The sequence below is a fragment of the Trichomycterus rosablanca genome, chromosome 5 (assembly GCF_030014385.1).
Source record: "Trichomycterus rosablanca isolate fTriRos1 chromosome 5, fTriRos1.hap1, whole genome shotgun sequence".
NCBI lineage: Eukaryota > Metazoa > Chordata > Actinopteri > Siluriformes > Trichomycteridae > Trichomycterus > Trichomycterus rosablanca.
The window spans coordinates 49408334-49427225 of record NC_085992.1 but is presented as its reverse complement, the minus strand read 5'-3'; the positions used below and the strand labels follow the sequence as shown (position 1 = coordinate 49427225).

General features: G+C 38.2%; 1 protein-coding gene across 3 annotated transcripts in view; it reads left to right on the top strand.

The window, feature by feature from the left end:
* Nucleotides 1-17834, top strand: part of phactr2 (phosphatase and actin regulator 2) — a 52657-nt gene extending 34823 nt beyond the window's left edge. For 2 of the 3 annotated variants that reach the window (XM_062996257.1, XM_062996256.1), the window contains 8 exons: nucleotides 265-721; nucleotides 3724-3890; nucleotides 4737-4893; nucleotides 6377-6432; nucleotides 6835-6896; nucleotides 8518-8655; nucleotides 11573-11649; nucleotides 16198-17834. In XM_062996257.1, coding sequence (XP_062852327.1) covers nucleotides 265-721; nucleotides 3724-3890; nucleotides 4737-4893; nucleotides 6377-6432; nucleotides 6835-6896; nucleotides 8518-8655; nucleotides 11573-11649; nucleotides 16198-16213 — 1130 coding nt within the window. In that variant the 3' untranslated portion in view covers nucleotides 16214-17834. The remainder of the gene's footprint in view (nucleotides 1-264; nucleotides 722-3723; nucleotides 3891-4736; nucleotides 4894-6376; nucleotides 6433-6834; nucleotides 6897-8517; nucleotides 8656-11572; nucleotides 11650-16197) is intronic. The other variant, XM_062996258.1, reaches the window with a different exon arrangement.
* The last annotated feature ends 1058 nt before the right edge of the window (nucleotides 17835-18892 follow it).

Sequence of the window (18892 nt, the reverse complement as noted above, 5' to 3'; positions counted from 1 at the left end):
ATTTCCAGGTGAAGCATTACAGGTCCTTTCTGTGTGGAGTTTGCATGTTTTTCTCGTGTCTGTGTGGGTTTCCTCCAGGAGCTCCGGTTTCCTCCCACAATCCAAAGACGTGAAAGTGAGGTGAATTGGAGACACTAAATTGTCCATGACTGTGTTTGATATTAAACTTAAACTGATGAATATTGTGTAAGGAGTAAAGTGTGTAAAACATGACGTTAAAATCCTAATAAAATAAATAAATTCACTGAAATTGTGCTCTCACAGGTAAACCCTCCAATCCTAAAAAGACCACCGCCGCTTCTAAGAGCTCCCCTCAGAACTCCGGAAAAACCTCAGCGAGCGGCGTGAAGAACCACAAGGACAACCTCTCTGAACTGACCCCACCGGAGACCAAGTCCGGAAAGAAGTCCAGATCGCCTCAGCCGCGGGTCAGAACCACTCCGGCTAAAGACGCAAACTCTTCCGCTAAAGAGCAGAAGAGCGTCGGCGTGGCTCCCGGTGCGGACGCGAAGGCGAGTAAGGAGGCGTCTCAGGTTCACGAGGAGGTTCAGAAACAGACTGAATCTACTGCGCAGTCGAAGGAACGTCGAGCACACGGGGATAAAGCTGCGGAGGAGACGGCCTTTACTGCGAGTGCACCTTCTACTGACACGTCAGGAAACGGTCGGGGTCCAGAGCCCACCCCAGAGGGCACCACGACTAAAGCAGATGGAGACCAAGAGTGAGTACAAGAGCCATCGTACCTAGAGATGCAGGCACATGAACACAAAGTTAACTGGTACACGGGCGCCCTTTGGAGGCTTTATGTTACATTTTGTAAACCACAGTGGGACCAGATTGACACCGTACAGGCAGCTGTAGATACGCCCCAATCCACATCGTTCCGTACTATATACATGACATGACAATAGTTCTATTTGTTTAAGATGGGATTTTTGTTACAGTGATCTGGTGAAATGAACTGACTCACACTAACAAACCACCAGTGCACAGCAGTGTGTTTTCCACCGAATACCTTAGCAAGAATGTCTTTGTGAACGCAGCCTTAGACGTACACTAAAGGGGTGTTCTGGGTAAATAGGTTTTTCAGGTTTTTTCCCAGTACTGGCAAATATTTAAAATTCCAGTTTGTGGAATCATCACACACACACACACACACACATTCAAACAAACATTGTTGTTATGACAAAATATAGACATTCGTACTGCCAAAGCGTAATTACAGTTTTAGAAAATATAATAAAAAGAAAATAATAATGATAGAAAATGAACAATATATTAAAAAAGTAGCAGATATACATATAATCATTTTAGTAGTAACAATAATGTAACAATAAAAGAATGTATAGGGCTGTCACACGATTAAAATTTTTAATCAAGAATAATCGTGATTAAAGAACCAAATTAATCACGATTAATCAACTGCAAAAATAATTAAGCTAAATTTGAAGTTATGCACATTTTTATTGAAAGAAAAAAATACGGTAAAACAAGGCGAGTTTATTTGTATAGCACCTATCAAACACAATTCAAAAGTGCTTTACATAAGGAAAAATTAAAAGCATTAAAACATTCCCTAGAACCTAGATCTGGAACCTCAAATATGCCTATATAGAGTTGTTAACAGCTCCCATCTTTCAGCCAGTTATTTAAAATGACAAATCTGTTCACATTATCTGGTAAAAGTGAGAATCTCTTCCTGTTCGTAACCCTGTCACTGAAAACGGGCGCTCAGGGTACTAACATGAACCATTTCTATATGCAACACGTATAACATCATGTAAATCCACATCGTTAACTATGTTAAAGCGTCTACAGTCCATTGCGATCTATTTAACAGCAGTGTTTGTAATGTTCCCACGACGTGTACAGTTCATGGACTTTACATCCAAATTCCCCAGAAATAAAGTCAGACTGAGTCTGAGCTCATTTTGCCTGTAACGCGTATCCAAGCGCTCAGACGCCCGACGAGACAAACACGTGCTCTGACCAAAGATGATATTAAAGCGTCAATTAATAACTGTAATTTTGTCTAGTGATGATTTCTCACGCTTTTTGAAAACAAATTTTTTATTTAAAATATCCTACATTTCGCAATATGTAGCAGCAGCTCGAGTGATTTGTACCGGTGTTATCGCTATACAGTATAAACACAATGTTACTGTGTTAGAGCAGCGCAAATGACCACAGTGATGCATGTTTAAAGAGGCACAAACAGCCCAATAAAACATAGTTTGATTAAAAATTTCATTTTTTTAATTGCAATTAAAAATTTTAATGCCCTGCTTAAAAATAAAGATATTTAAAAACATTTATGTTGCTAATAGAATCAGATCACAAATTAGATTTAAATCTCAAGTAAAGTATATTTCATTTTGAACAGCATTTATATTCATAATTATGTTAAAGTAATTATTCTTGCTCAGCTTTAGCTTCACGTCTATATACACTTTTCATCCAAAAGTATGTAGACACCCTTCCAAATTAATGAGTTCATGTCTGTTAGCCACACTCATTTCTATCAGGGGATAGCACTGTCGCCTCAAGAAGGTCCTGGGTTCCATCCCCAGGTGGGGCGGCCCGGGTCTTTTCTGTATGGACTTTGCATGTTCTCCCCGTGTCTGTGTGGGTTTCCTCCGGGTGCTCTGGTTTCCCACAGTCCGAAGACGTGCAAGTGAGGTGAACTGGAGATAATAAATTGTCCATGACTGTGTTCGATATAACCTCGTGTAATGAGTAACTACCGTTCCTGTCATGAATGTAACCAAAGTGTAAAACATGACATTAAAATCATAATAAACAAACAAACATTTCTATCAGTTCTATTATATGAATTACATTTCTCCAACTCTGCGGTAACAGTTTAGTTTAGGTCCTTTTATGTTCCGGCATGACTGCGCCCCTGTGCTCGAATCAAGGACCACAAACATATGAGGTCTATCTGTAAAATCTAGCTCTCTCTCTCTACATAGATGCATTTTACGTCATTGTACACTACCTACTAACCCTAGAAGGCATGTCTAAATTCTTAGATCCCGTTTACTGGTAAATCTGCATTATGAGACGTCCCAACAATCCTACAGCGATTCAGTTAGCAATCAGTTAGTCAAAATGTCCAAGATGTTAAAGTCTAAAGCTGCTTGGTTGGAAAACTCCCAATCAATTCTGTGGACGCAGGAAGAGGGTCAAAACATGGACGAGAATTTTTATATTTGAGACACATCATGAAGCCGCGCACCGTCGCTGGATGTTCTAGGTTTACATTCAACTATTAAAGTAGATGTGCTGTGTGTTGTAGCTTCTATTTATTCTATCATTTAATTTTTGAGTGTAATTTAATGACTGCTGTAAAATTTGGCTCTGATTTTTAAATGACAAAATTGTCCTGTGAATGTAGTAAAACTCTACATATAGTTTAACCAGTTTACATACGTGTGAGTGGGTGTGTGTGTGGCATTGCTTGTTTTCGGTTGAGAATTGGCTTAGTGTGAGCCAACTTCCTGTGGTGTAACTGTGGATAAAACAAGGCTAGTAATAAAACAGCTAACATGCGTTTGTTGAATAATGACATAAGCAAACAGAGAAGCAACTCATGCTCGAGTAAATACAAATATGGCATTAAATTCCATATAACATGTCAGGATCTGTGGGATGTGATGAGTGTAAGCGTGTGCCGGTGTGGCTGGGTTGAATTGGAATGACTCTAATGTGGTTCTTCTGCAGCAGTGACGGAAGCAGGAAACCACAGGGTGTGAACGTGGAAAGTCCAGAAGTGACCGTCATCCCTGATTCTGCCCGAGAGACGCAGGTCAGCGACTCCGACTCGGATGGACCCATTCTGTACAAGGATGAAGACGAGGAGGAGGATGAGGAGGACGAGTATACCTCCAGTACGTGTTATTTAGCGCGGTGTAAAGCGTGTATAAAATAATATGTATAATATTCTACCTACATTTTGCTGCTGTGCTGCTGGAGTTTTTAAACACCGTGTCCACTCACTGTCCACTCTATTAGACACTCCTACCTAGTTGGTCCACCTTGCAGATGTAAAGTCAGAGACGATCGCTCATCTATTGCTGCTGTTCGAGTCGGTCATCTTCTAGACCTTCATCAGTGGTCACAGGACGCTGCCCACAGGGCGCTGTTGGCTGGATGTTTTTGGTTGGTGGACGATTCTCAGTCCAGCAGTGACAGTGAGGTGTTTAAAAACTCCAGCAGCGCTGCTGTGTCTGATCCACTCATACCAGCACAACACACACTAACACACCACCACCATGTCAGTGTCACTGCAGTGCTAAGAATCATCCACCACCTAAATAATACCTGCTCTGTGGTGGTCCTGTGGGGGTCCTGACCATTGAAGAACAGCATGAAAGGGGGTAACAAAGCATGTAGAGAAACAGATGGACTACAGTCAGTAATTGTAGAACTACAAAGTGCTTCTATATGGTAAGTGGAGCTGATAAAAGGGACAGTGAGTGTAGAAACAAGGAGGTGGTTTTAATGTTATGGCTGATCGGTGTAAGCTCAGATTCATTCTTAAGCAAGAGAGGAAGCATGTGCTGTGCGCGGTCAGTAGTTTTACAGGATGTATTTCTTACCAGTCTGACTTTTACTTCATACTCTCTCTCTCCGTCTCTTGCTTTCATTTCGCCTCCACCCTGGTTTTATGACACTTTAATGGTGGCGCGGCGCAAGTACGTGAGAGGGATTAGCGCGAATGTTTGTTTCCACAGGTTCCCTTGCCAGTAAAATCCGCCGCAGAGACACACTGGCCATCAAACTGGGCAACAGGCCCAGCAAGAAAGAGCTGGAGGAGAAGAATATTCTCCCGAGGACGTCGGAGACGGAGAGACAGGAACTGCGACAGCGGATTGGCTGCAAACTAGTGAGGTGACGTGAAAGCAGCACCTGCTGGATTCTGTTTTTAGTCCAACTGTCTGGCGAGTTTTTAAACCTTCAGTCTCTGCAAATGAAAATCATCCGGTATCTCTCCTCTACTGCTCTAGACCTAACACACGCCCCCTCGTACACGCGTTCATTTGCCAACCGCTTCTTTTCACCCGCATGACACAACTTCACACAGAGATCAGTATCTCGTATGTAGAGCCACTCACTGATCCCTATTATTCCTCCAGAGGTCGCAAAAGCAGCAGTAATGAAGAATTACTTCGACTCGACGTCCCCTGGGCATAGCCAATCATCTCTGATAGCGGTTTGACTATATTTTGGGCTATTTTAGCTTCTACGCAAGTTAAAGTCCAGTTCTTTGCTAACTTCTGATGGAGGCTCCTGGCCTACACGAGGAATGTCATACACATTAATGTATTCATCGTCTGTTTCACCATGGCTTTATCCTGGTCATGGTCATGCTGGGACTGATTTATTGGGCAAAAGGCAGGAAACACCACAGACAGGTCACAACGGGCACAATGTAGTAACACACACAATTAACAGTAGACTTACGATTGTAATTGGTTCTGAAGGGCTGTTCTTAAGTCAAAGTGTTCGTTAGTTAAACCTATTTTTCCCATAAGAAATCATGTAAATAGAATTAATCCGTGACAGACCCCCCAAACCCCCCCTTACCCCTAACCTCTCTAATGTCTTAAATGCTCTTTTTTGTTATAAATACAAGTATAAATCTTAAATTATAGAATAGATAATACTGTAATAAACAATAATAAACAACAATACACAGTAGTACTGTACATAAACACACATCACATTTCAGTACAGTACGTGTGCTGTATCATACACCATAATACATTTCCTTCTTTTATATAAAATGTATCTACCAGAAACAACAATAACTCTCATATTTCTCTATTATTTCCTTCTTTATTTCAGTAGTGTTGTATAATGTAGGTGTAATTGCACAAAAGAAAGAATACTTTACTGAGCCGAATTCCTTCTTCTCTCTCACTCACTGTCCCCTCTGTCTGATACACAGTGACACCTACTGGCAGGAGTAATTATACAACAATGAATAGTGATTTTCTCACCACTACACTTCCTCTGCACCTTCTTTGGGGACGTTTTAATATAGAATTGAATAGTCTAAATGTTCGCTCACTGTATATATATATATATATTTGAATAGAAATTTGTTCGTACGTTAAGTTGAAAAAGATCGTTTGTAACCCGAAATGTTCATATGGTGAACCGTTCGTAACTCAAGGGTCTACTGTACTTAGCTTGTCTTTTCCTGATTCGAGCTTTTAGTCTGTCACATCACATCGATTTTTTCAGCAGAACGTTTTGTTATTATTTTTTCTGGTTTTAAGTATTCCCAGAGTGACCGTATCGAGTGACGCGAGTAGAACATTCCTGCTGAGATTTGTCATTAGCAGCGGTTCTTTGTGTTCCCCTGCAGACGGCTGAGTCAGAGACCCACCACAGAAGAGCTGGAGCAGAGGAACATCTTGAAACGTGAGTTAGAACTCGTTTAGCTCTCTTACTTTGCAGCTTTATGGTTAGATGAACAGATAATTGGTGCAGATTATGGACAGATAATAGAATTTTGAATCACAGGCCAGTTGCCATCGAAGTAAAACTTTAAAGGTCAAATATTTACATTCATGTGTTCAGCTGAGTAAAGTAAAATTTATTTATACAGCGCTTTTTACAGTGGACATTGTCTCAAAGCAACTTTACAGAATCCAGGACCAACAGACCAACAACCCTTATTGAGCAAGCCGAGTCATAGTGGCCGTTGTTGATTTTGTTAATACAAATATTATTTTGCTGTTTAATTGCATTATTCTCTGTAAAAAGTTTTCCTTTATTTTTAAGTATAAGATACCAAGTGTTATTTTCGTTATGATGCTGCAGAAAAGAACGAGGAAGAGGAGCACGAAGCCAAGCAAGAATTAAAAAGGCGACTTTCTCGAAAGGTAAAAACTCTTACTGCACATTAGTGTTTTACTGTGTGTGTGTTCTTTTCATTTACATTTGTGGCATTTAGCAGACGCTTTTATCCAAAGTGATTTACCGTTAAAGCAGTTCAGGGTTAGGGGCCTTGCTCAGGGGCCACTTAGCAACATTCTGATTACTAGACCAGTAGCCAAACTGAACTTAACATTCATTTACATTTGACTTTATCAGATGTTTTTATACAAAGCAACTTACAATTATGACTGAATTGAGGATTAAGGGCCTTGCTCAGGGGGCCCAAACAAGACCCTTAATATTACTTTTCAGTCTAATTGATTCATAAAGATTTTGCATGGTAATAATGTCTGGGTAACATTTTAACATTATAATTGTAATAATTAACAATAATAATATAACATTTAATTATTAATAATAATAACAATAATAATGACAGCAATAATAATAATAACAGCAATAATAATAATAGTAATAATAATGACAATAGTAATAATAACAGCAATAATAATAATAATGATAATAATAATAATGATAATAATAACAATAATAATAATGATAATAATAATGATAATAACAATAATAATAATAATGATAATAATAATAATGATAATAATAATGATTATAATAATAATGATAATAATAATGATAATAATAATAATGATAATAATAATGATAATAATAATAATGATAATAATAATAATGATAATAATAACAATAATAATAATAATGATAATAATAATAATGATAATAACAATAATAATAATAATAATAGTAATAATAATAATAATAACAATGGTAATAATAATAATAGTAATAATAATATTAACAGCAATAATAATAATAATATCAATAACAGCAATAATAATAATAATGATGATAATAATAATAACAACAATAACCCTAAATACGAATAATTATAAAAGTAACAGTAAAAATAATACTAATAAGAATAATAGTAACAATAACAATAATAACACTAATTACTGTCAATACTAAAAATTATAAAAATAACAGTAAGAATAAGATAAGATTATGATTCCTTTATTAATCCTCATGAGATGTATAATATGTAAAAATAGCAGTTATATTAATAATACAATTAAAATGATTATTGTAATATTAAAATGCTAATAGTAATAATAATAACAATCGTAGTAATAAAAATCTGATTCTATAGTGCAGCATACTAAATCATTTCCCTTTGTGCTGTGAGTACATTGCACCATCTGGTGGATGAATGAAGATTACGACGTATCAATTATTAACTATTTTATCAATTATATATATTTTTTAAGTTTTAAAGCAGGGTTTAATAATGTGAGTATAATTTTGGGATTCTAGCAGTTTCCCCAAAGCACATGAATAAAATCATAAACATTTATAGTTTTAGAGAGATTCAGAATTATGTAAAGTATATTAAATGTAAGACTTGAGCACCTCACTGGAGCCTAAAAATAAATCAGTTGGTGTAAGAAAGGTGCTGTAATATCTCCCATCGACCTAAACATTTAATACATGTACCTGATGTTATGTACTAATAGCACAGTAGCTCTCTGGATTACAGTTACCAATAGGAGGTTGAAGGAGCTCTGATGAACATTTCTGTCCTTCTCTTGTGTGCAGCTGAGTCTCAGGCCCACGGTCGCGGAGTTAGTGGAGCGGAGGATCCTGCGCTTTAACGAGTACGTCGAGGTGACCGATGCGAAGGACTACGATCGACGTGCGGATAAACCCTGGACCAGGCTGACCCCTGCTGACAAAGTAGGTTTTTTTATTCATTAATCTTGATCTTTTAAACCTGCTCAATTAAACACTCACAGCTGCTTCATTAACAACATCTGTACACTTTATCATCTGTGTAATTATCCAATTAGTCAGACGTGGCAGCAGATCAGTCCATTAAATAACACAGGAATGGGTCAAGAGCTTCAGTTAATGCATTTATAGTTTTTATAGAGCAAAAATTTGGGGGACAAGTAAGGTGGTGTGGTGCCTGAGGGACAAAAAACAAAGTCTCTAGGGGTTTACACAGAAATAATAACAAAAGAAAAGATAAATAAATAAATAAAAGAAATAGATGTATTTGTTTCTTAATTGAGCAGGACACAGTCCGGGTCCTTTCTGTGTGGAGTTTGCATGTTCTCCCCGTGTCTGTGTGGGTTTCCTCCAGGAGCTCCGGTTTCCTCCCACAGTCCAAAGACGTAGAAGTGAGGTGAATTGGAGATACTAAATGATCCATGACTGTGTTTGATATAACCTTGTGAACTGATAAATGTTGTGTAATGAGTAACTACCGTCCCTGTCATGAATGTAACCAAAGTGTAAAACATGACGTTAAAATCCTAATAAATAAATATAGTTAGGAACAGAGATGGGGACTCGCACACACAGCGACTTCAGACTCGACTCAGACTCGTTTCAAATGACTCGGACTCGACTCGTGACTCACATAAAATGACTTGTGGACAGCAAAAGACAACAACATTAGTTACGTGTTATATTATATATATATATATATATGACCCGACATCATTCCGATCGTGTCATTTTCTGCTCTCTAATAATAATAACGCTCCGGTCGTCTTAACCTGCAACACACGCAATGTGTAAATGTTCCAGCCAGCTTCCGGCGTAGTGATAAATTGGTGGAGTACCCTACGTAGTGCACTTCACAGTAACAGATAATGTGAATGGAACGCTCCTACAGAATTGGTGCTAATGATTGTAAGAACCACTTTCTGAACCAGTCAGAGCTTCTGATTGTAATTGTTAGTAAGAAATGCTGTTATTTGCATGTATTTCGTTTGCAGCGTCACACAGATGACGTGGTAATGAAACGCTCGATCGGCTTTCTAACGACTTCCTGTTTTACTTCACAACCGGTAAAAGTTTGGAGGTTTTTAATTATAAGCACATTTACAGAATAACGGATTCTATTCCTAATGGGACACACGCTTATAAATGTAATAGCATCTGGAAGAACAGAAGCTAAGGTAAGCAGCGGTTATGATTTTTTTTTGTTGTGTTTGGGATTTTGGCCGCTGTGCCGTAATTTGCAATGAAAACAAAACGTCAGTTTAAGCTTTTAACTGGTACCTAGGAAAGTAAAAGCACGAAGTAAAACGGCAAAATACAGTCGCTAATCTGTTGTTGTTTTTTATCTGAATTTACAGATTATTTGTTTATTTCTACGCTACATTTATAATATATGTTTTGTGTTTATTATATTGACTCGTGACTTGACTCGGACTCTAGCATAAAGACTCGTGACTTGACTCGGACTCGTATTTTGTGACTTGTGAACATCTCTGGTTAGGACAGCAGTGGCAGTATAAAGAGAAAGCTTTGCTTTGTCAGGCTTGAAGTTGATTTGCTGTAATTGAGAGAAGAATAAATTCCATTCTGTCCGAGAATTCCTGAGGTGTAATTGTGTTTTACAGCTAGTTTTGATCCAAAATACATAATTAAACCCACATCAAAATGAAAAGATCCAAGAATCAATTTGGTGGTGGTTTATTCAAGGTCCTGATACAAACCCAGTAGAGGTGCTTTGGTGGAACCTGCTATAACCAGTATAACCAGTTTATGCATATTAAGTTGGATTTGATGTTAGGTTCACTGTTTGCTTCTGATATAAGTGTAAGACGTTCCCTTTTCAGGCAGCACAGTGCTGGGTTTGATCCCCAGGTGGGGCGGTCCGGGTCCTTTCTGTGTTGTTTGCATGTTCTCCCCGTATCTGTGTGGGTGTCCTCTGGGAGCTCCGATTTCCTCCCAAAGTACAAAAACATGCAGTCAGGATAACTGGAGCTACAAAATGTATCCATTTTATCAGCTCCACTTACCATATAGAAACACTTTGTAGTTCTACAATTACTGAATGTAGTCCATCTGTTTCTCCATGTAGTTTTTAGCCTGTTTTCACCCTGTTCTTCAATGGTCAGGACCCCCACAGGACCACCACAGGGCAGCTATTATTTAGGTGGTGGATCATTCTCAGCACTGCAGTGACACTGACATGGTGGTGGTGTGTTAGTGTGTGTTGTGCTGGTATGAGTGGATCAGACACAGCAGCGCTGCTGGAGTTTTTAAATACCGTGTCCACTCACTGTCCACTCTATTAGACACTCCTACCTAGTCGGTCCACCTTGTAGATGTAAAGTCAGAGACGATCGCTCATCTATTGATGCTGTTTGAGTTCATCAGTGGTCACAGGACGCCGCCCACAGGGCGCTGTTGGCTGAATATTTTAGGTTGGTGGACTATTCTCAGTCCAGCAGTGACAGTGAGGTGTTTAAAAACTCCAGCAGCGCTGCTGTGTCTGATCCACTTATACCAGCACAACACACTAACACACCACCACCATGTCAATGTCACTGCAGTGCTGAGAATCATCCACCACCTAAATAATACCTGCTCTGTGGTGGTCCTGTGGGGGTCCTGACCATCGAAGAACAGCATGAAAGGCGGCTAACAATGTATGTAGAGAAACAGATGGACTACAGTCAGTAATTGTAGAACTACAAAGTGCTTCTATATGGTAAGTGGAGCTGATAAAATGGACAGTGAGTGTAGAAACAAGGAGGTGGTTTTAATGTTATGGCTGATCTTAATGCTGTTTAACAATCATCAGTGTTATTCTGTTTAACAATGTTTTATTAAACATGCTTTTTTTATTCAGGCTGCTATACGGAAGGAGCTTAACGAGTTCAAAAGCAAAGAGATGGAGGTTCATGAGGACAGTAAACAGTTTACCAGGTGAGTCAGCATCCAGCGGCCAGTTTATTAGGTACGCTCCTTTTTCCCGTCAGTAGATCTGATTCATTTCTATGAAAAAATCCTCTGTCCTGAAAAAACAGCGCTCTCTAAAGTACGTCTGGACTGATGGAAATGATGAGCTGTGCACTAATTGACTAAGCGAAGCACGAATTAGAGCCGGAATGAACCAATTACATTTTTCCCTTTACGGTACAAAATGATTTTCTGAGCATTGATTTTTTTATCATTCCTTCGAACTAAAGAGGTTTTTTAAAGGAGTTACAGTGTAGACAACATTTGCCTTCATTGTCTGATCAGTGAGGCGTGTTTTACCAGTAATTGTTTTGTTGTATTTGGTTTATTTAATTAAATATTGCTTTATCATTCCCAGTGTGTGTCTGAGCTAATTAACCACCAATTTTTCATTATTTTATCATAATTGGTATACCACTATTACCAAGGGTAAAAGTAATATTATTTTATTATTTTATTTATGCATTTTCTCCTCTTTTTCACCCAATTTATTGTCGCCATTTTGTCTTCTGCTTCTGGGGACCCCGGTCATGTCTGAGGAGGGTATATTTGACAGCCAGACGCTCCCTCCGAAACGTGCACACTCCACCGACCCCTTCTTATTTGCCCGTACTTTGGTAGATTCCGCCGCGCCTCGGGCTACTAACCAGGGTCCTTACACAGCGTCGAAGACCCCGCCCCCTTTTTTTAGTCCAGTCTTTTTTCACCCAGCAGACTTTAGTGCACTGCACTGTCGATTATGCCCGCTAGGGGGCGCCCAAGCCGACCGGTAGCAGAGATACACACACACACAGATAATATCTACACACACAGATAATATCTATACACACACATAAATATCTATACACACAAATATCTTTACCCACTCACATGTATATTTACACACACATATACAGTATCTATACACACACATAAATATCTATACACACAAATATCTTTACCCACTCACTCGTATATTTACACACACATATACAGCATCTATACACACACATAAATATCTATACACACAAATATCTTTACCCACTCACTCGTATATTTACACACACATATCTATACACACACATAAATATCTACACACACATAAATATCTATACACACACATAAATATCTACACACACATAAATATCTACACACACATAAATAACTACACACACAAACATCTATACACACAAATATCTATAACACACATCTACACACACATAAATATCTATACACACATATCTATACACACATATCTATACACACACATAAATATCTACACACACATAAATATCTATACACACACATAAATATCTACACACACATAAATATCTACACACACATAAATAACTACACACACAAACATCTATACACACAAATATCTATAACACACATCTACACACACATAAATATCTATACACACATATCTATACACACATATCTATACATACACATAAATATCTACACACACAAATATCTATACACATACAAACATCTATCTATACACACATCTATACACACACAAATATCTACACACACACACACACATCTATCTATACACACATCTATACACACACATAAATATCTACACACATAAATATCTGTACACACACACATCTATCTATACACACATCTATACACACACATAAATATCTATACACACACACCTGTCTATACACACATATCTATACACACACATAAATATCTATACACACAAATATCTACACACACACATCTATCTATACACACATCTATACACACACACAAATATCTATACACACATCTATCTATACACACATATCTATACACACACATAAATATGTACACACATAAATATCTGTACACACACACATCTATCTATACACACATCTATACACACACAAATATCTACACACACAAATATCTATACACACACAAACATCTATCTATACACACATCTATACACACACATAAGTATCTATACACACACACATCTATCTATACACACATATCTATACACACACATAAATATCTACACACACAAATATCTACACACACACACAGCTATCTATACACACATCTATACACACACATATCTATACACACTCATATATCTACTCACACATATATCTATACACACATAACTATCTATACACACACACTCACATATATCTATATATACATAAATTAATATCTATACACACATATAGCTACACACATACAGTGTATCACAAAAGTGAGTACACCCCTCACATTTCTGCAAATATTTCATTATATCTTTTCATGGGACAACACTATAGACATGAAACTTGGATATAACTTAGAGTAGTCAGTGTACAACTTGTATAGCAGTGTAGATTTACTGTCTTCTGAAAATAACTCAACACACAGCCATTAATGTCTAAATGGCTGGCAACATAAGTGAGTACACCCCACAGTGAACATGTCCAAATTGTGCCCAAAGTGTCAATATTTTGTGTGACCACCATTATTATCCAGCACTGCCTTAACCCTCCTGGGCATGGAATTCACCAGAGCTGCACAGGTTGCTACTGGAATCCTCTTCCACTCCTCCATGATGACATCACGGAGCTGGTGGATGTTAGACACCTTGAACTCCTCCACCTTCCACTTGAGGATGCGCCACAGGTGCTCAATTGGGTTTAGTCCATCACCTTTACCTTCAGCTTCCTCAGCAAGGCAGTTGTCATCTTGGAGGTTGTGTTTGGGGTCGTTATCCTGTTGGAAAACTGCCATGAGGCCCAGTTTTCGAAGGGAGGGGATCATGCTCTGTTTCAGAATGTCACAGTACATGTTGGAATTCATGTTTCCCTCAATGAACTGCAGCTCCCCAGTGCCAGCAACACTCATGCAGCCCAAGACCATGATGCTACCACCACCATGTTTGACTGTAGGCAAGATACAGTTGTCTTGGTACTTCTCACCAGGGCGCCGCCACACATGCTGGACACCATCTGAGCCAAACAAGTTTATCTTGGTCTCGTCAGACCACAGGGCATTCCAGTAATCCATGTTCTTGGACTGCTTGTCTTCAGCAAACTGTTTGCAGGCTTTCTTGTGCGTCAGCTTCCTTCTGGGATGACGACCATGCAGACCGAGTTGATGCAGTGTGCGGCGTATGGTCTGAGCACTGACAGGCTGACCTCCCACGTCTTCAACCTCTGCAGCAATGCTGGCAGCACTCATGTGTCTATTTTTTAAAGCCAACCTCTGGATATGACGCCGAACACGTGGACTCAACTTTTTTGGTCGACCCTGGCGAAGCCTGTTCCGAGTGGAACCGGTCCTGGAAAACCACTGTATGACCTTGGCCACCATGCTGTAGCTCAGTTTCAGGGTGTTAGCAATCTTCTTATAGCCCAGGCCATCTTTGTGGAGAGCAACAATTCTATTTCTCACATCCTCAGAGAGTTCTTTGCCATGAGGTGCCATGTTGAATATCCAGTGGCCAGTATGAGAGAATTGTACCCAAAACACCAAATTTAACAGCCCTGCTCCCCATTCACACCTGGGACCTTGACACATGACACCAGGGAGGGACAACGACACATTTGGGCACAATTTGGACATGTTCACTGTGGGGTGTACTCACTTATGTTGCAGCTATTTAGACATTAATGGCTGTGTGTTGAGTTATTTTCAGAAGACAGTAAATCTACACTGCTATACAAGCTGTACACTGACTACTCTAAGTTATATCCAAGTTTCATGTCTATAGTGTTGTCCCATGAAAAGATATAATGAAATATTTGCAGAAATGTGAGGGGTGTACTCACTTTTGTGATACACTGTATATCTATACACACATAAATGTCTATACACACACACTCACATATCTATATACACATAAATAAATATCTATACACACACACATCTATACACACATAAATATCTATACACACAAATATCCATACACATAAATATTTATACATATACACACACACATCTATACACACATAAATATCTACACACACTCACATATATCTATACACACACATAAATAAATATCTATACACACACATCTATACACACACATAAATAAATATCTATACACACACAAACATCTATACACACATCTGTACACACATAAATATCTATACATACACAAACACACATCTATACACACAAATAAATATCTACACACACACATATATCTATACACACATACAAATCTACACACACACACACACATCTATACACACACACATACAAATCTACACACACACATATCTATACACACACACACACATATATCTATACACACACAAAAATCTACACACACACATATATCTATACACACACACATATCTATACACACACACACACATATCTATACACACACACATCTATATACACACATAAAAATCTATACACACAAACACACACATACGATGATATATTATAGGTAAACAATATTTTTGGTTCCTTCTTGAAGCACCACGCTGTTTTTTTTTCATGATTATGACTGAATCTGTTTCTCATTTCCCCGCTGTGACTGTGTTAAAATAACCTCGACTCCCTCTTGTGTTCTGGCAGGTTCCATCGGCCCTGAAGCCTCCTCTGGTCCGAGAGGCTGGACCGGTGCCCTGAACGGCCTCACTTCCTGTTACTTCACTTTGTACTGTGGTGCCAAGAGCCGAGCTCCGTCACACGCCGCCGCGCCGCGGATCAGCCGGACCGCCACAGAGCGAGAGACCTCGGCGCAGGGACTCACGGGGGCCTCGCTCTGTCCCGGCTTTCTTTGCACACACACTAAGGACGAGACGTGGATTATTTTCAGTTTGTCTCAGGAGAAGCGCCGCTGTGTATAAGGGGGCAGGGTTTAGCCGGGCGGGGGGACCCCACTAGCTGTAACGTTGGTAGAAGATGCCCCCATTTCAAATATACAAATAAATTATTTAATAAAATGTGATCCACATTTTAGCCTGTGTTCAAAATGTCATTGAAATAGTTCCTTCTCAGTCGGTTATTCAGTCGGTTTGGGACAGAACATCAACCTTCAGTTTGTGGAGTGTCTGTATTGTGGTGCCATCAGCCAATCAGCATTCATTAGCATGCTAAATCACGATAATACAGCTAGCGGACGCCGTTTTAAGACCTGGAGGTCATGCTGACCACTCTCTCCAGTTCCTGGTTAGCGCACCGTCATGATTACGTGTCCACGTCCAGAAGAAATCCTTTTTCTACGTTTGACTAGTTTTAAAATGCTATTACGAGGTTATAGGTGGAGTCTTATATTCTAAATATTCCTGCATGCTAAAAATAAAACTATATCCTCTTTTTTTGGTAATTTAGACCCAAATTTGGACGTTTGAATGAATTCTGAGTAACGAGGGCTGGGTACAGAATCAAAAAATCTGATTTTCGACCTTATTACACTCGGGTATTGACAGACAGGTGACGAATTTAAATAAAACCAAGTAAATAATCATTGTGAGCGTATAATGTGGGAATCACAGCAATTCAGAGCGTCAATACAGGTATAAAGTGGATATTTTATTGGAAGAATGAGGTTATCATCCTCCAGTCCCATCCAGAGACTTATATTGATTATAGAATCTACACCTAGGTGCATTAAAGCTGATCTGAAAGCTCGGGCATCTCTCTTTGGTATCTCTCATTTTCCTCATCACACATCTGTAAATTCATTTTTAAATAATATTCTAGGTATAACTAAATGGTTTTGTATAGCATTTAGCTAATTTTGTACCTACAGTCTGTATCGATCGGCCTGAGCGTTGCGTTATGAATCATGTATTGATCGCGGTAAGATCGGACCCTCGGGCTTCTTTTTAACTCATTACCGAGACGCTATTTACACATTTGAACTAAATTCTAGCTGTACACATGTAGTCGATGTATTTAAGATGAACTTTTAGAGTTTTACATGCAGTTAACTCAAACAGAACCAGAAGCTCAACGTTTTACCTCTCATCTGCACCACCACCACCTCTGGACTCCCATCAGTTTTGAACATAATAAACTGTTATATTTAGGTTATATTGAGATCAAACTACAGGTGAAGACGTCGTACGTGTGCTCGTGTCGGACGCTGAGTCTTATTTTGTCACTGCAGAACATCCTGAATACATTTAAATTATTTTGAATCAGTCCATGTACAGAATCTGAGTATAAAAATACGAGTGTAAATATAAAACATACGCTGAAACCCAGACTGAGTTTTTGTTTTGCTGTACTGTGGTGTGTTTAATAAATAATTCACACTTATAGAGTGATTTCAAGATAAACTGTTTGGATTTGTTACCTCACTAGACGCTCGGTTATGCTATCAGCCGGTCAGGCGTCTACACAGACATGATTACCTGCATCTGAGCGGAGGGGTGGACCTGCGACCTGCTTTGCACCATATGAAGCAGTTAATAAAGATAAAATACAAATAAATAAAACTGTTACCTCACTGATTTCAAAACCAGACGTTCTTTCTAGGTTGTAAATGTTTGGGCAGTGCTGATTATTTTTCAAATGAAGAAGTAAACACAGCCGTTACAGCAAATCTGTTATTTTATCAAGTTTTTTTCTGCATTTTTTTTATCCAGTTTTTCTTCCAATCCAGTCGTATTCAACTACCTGATCATATTTTGCCTCCAATAATATTACTAGTAATAATAATAACAATAATAACAATAATAATAACAATAATAATAACAATAATAATAACAGTAATAATAATAACATAACAATAACAATAATAATAGTAACAATGATGACAATAATAATAACTAATAGTAATAATAACAACAATATTAATAATAATAATAACAATAATAATAACAATATTAAAATAATAATAATAATAACAATACGAATAATATTAGTAATAATAACAATAATAATAATAATAATAATAATAATAATAATAACCAGTGATAGCTCAGTGGTTAAGGTACTGGACTAGTAAACAGAAGGTTGCCGGTTCAAGCCCCGCCACCACCAAGTTGCCACTGTTGGGTCCTTGAGCAAGGCCCTTAACCCTCAATTGCTCATTGTGTTTCGCTCATTGTGTAAGTCACTTTGGATAAAAGCGTCTGCTAAATGCTGAAAATGTAAATGTAATAATACTAATAATAATAATATTAATAATAACTATAATATTATAATAATGACATTCATAATAATAATAATAATAACAATACTAATAACTAACAACTACAACTAATAATGTTAATAATAATAATATGAATATGAATAAAAATAATAATATTCCTACTAC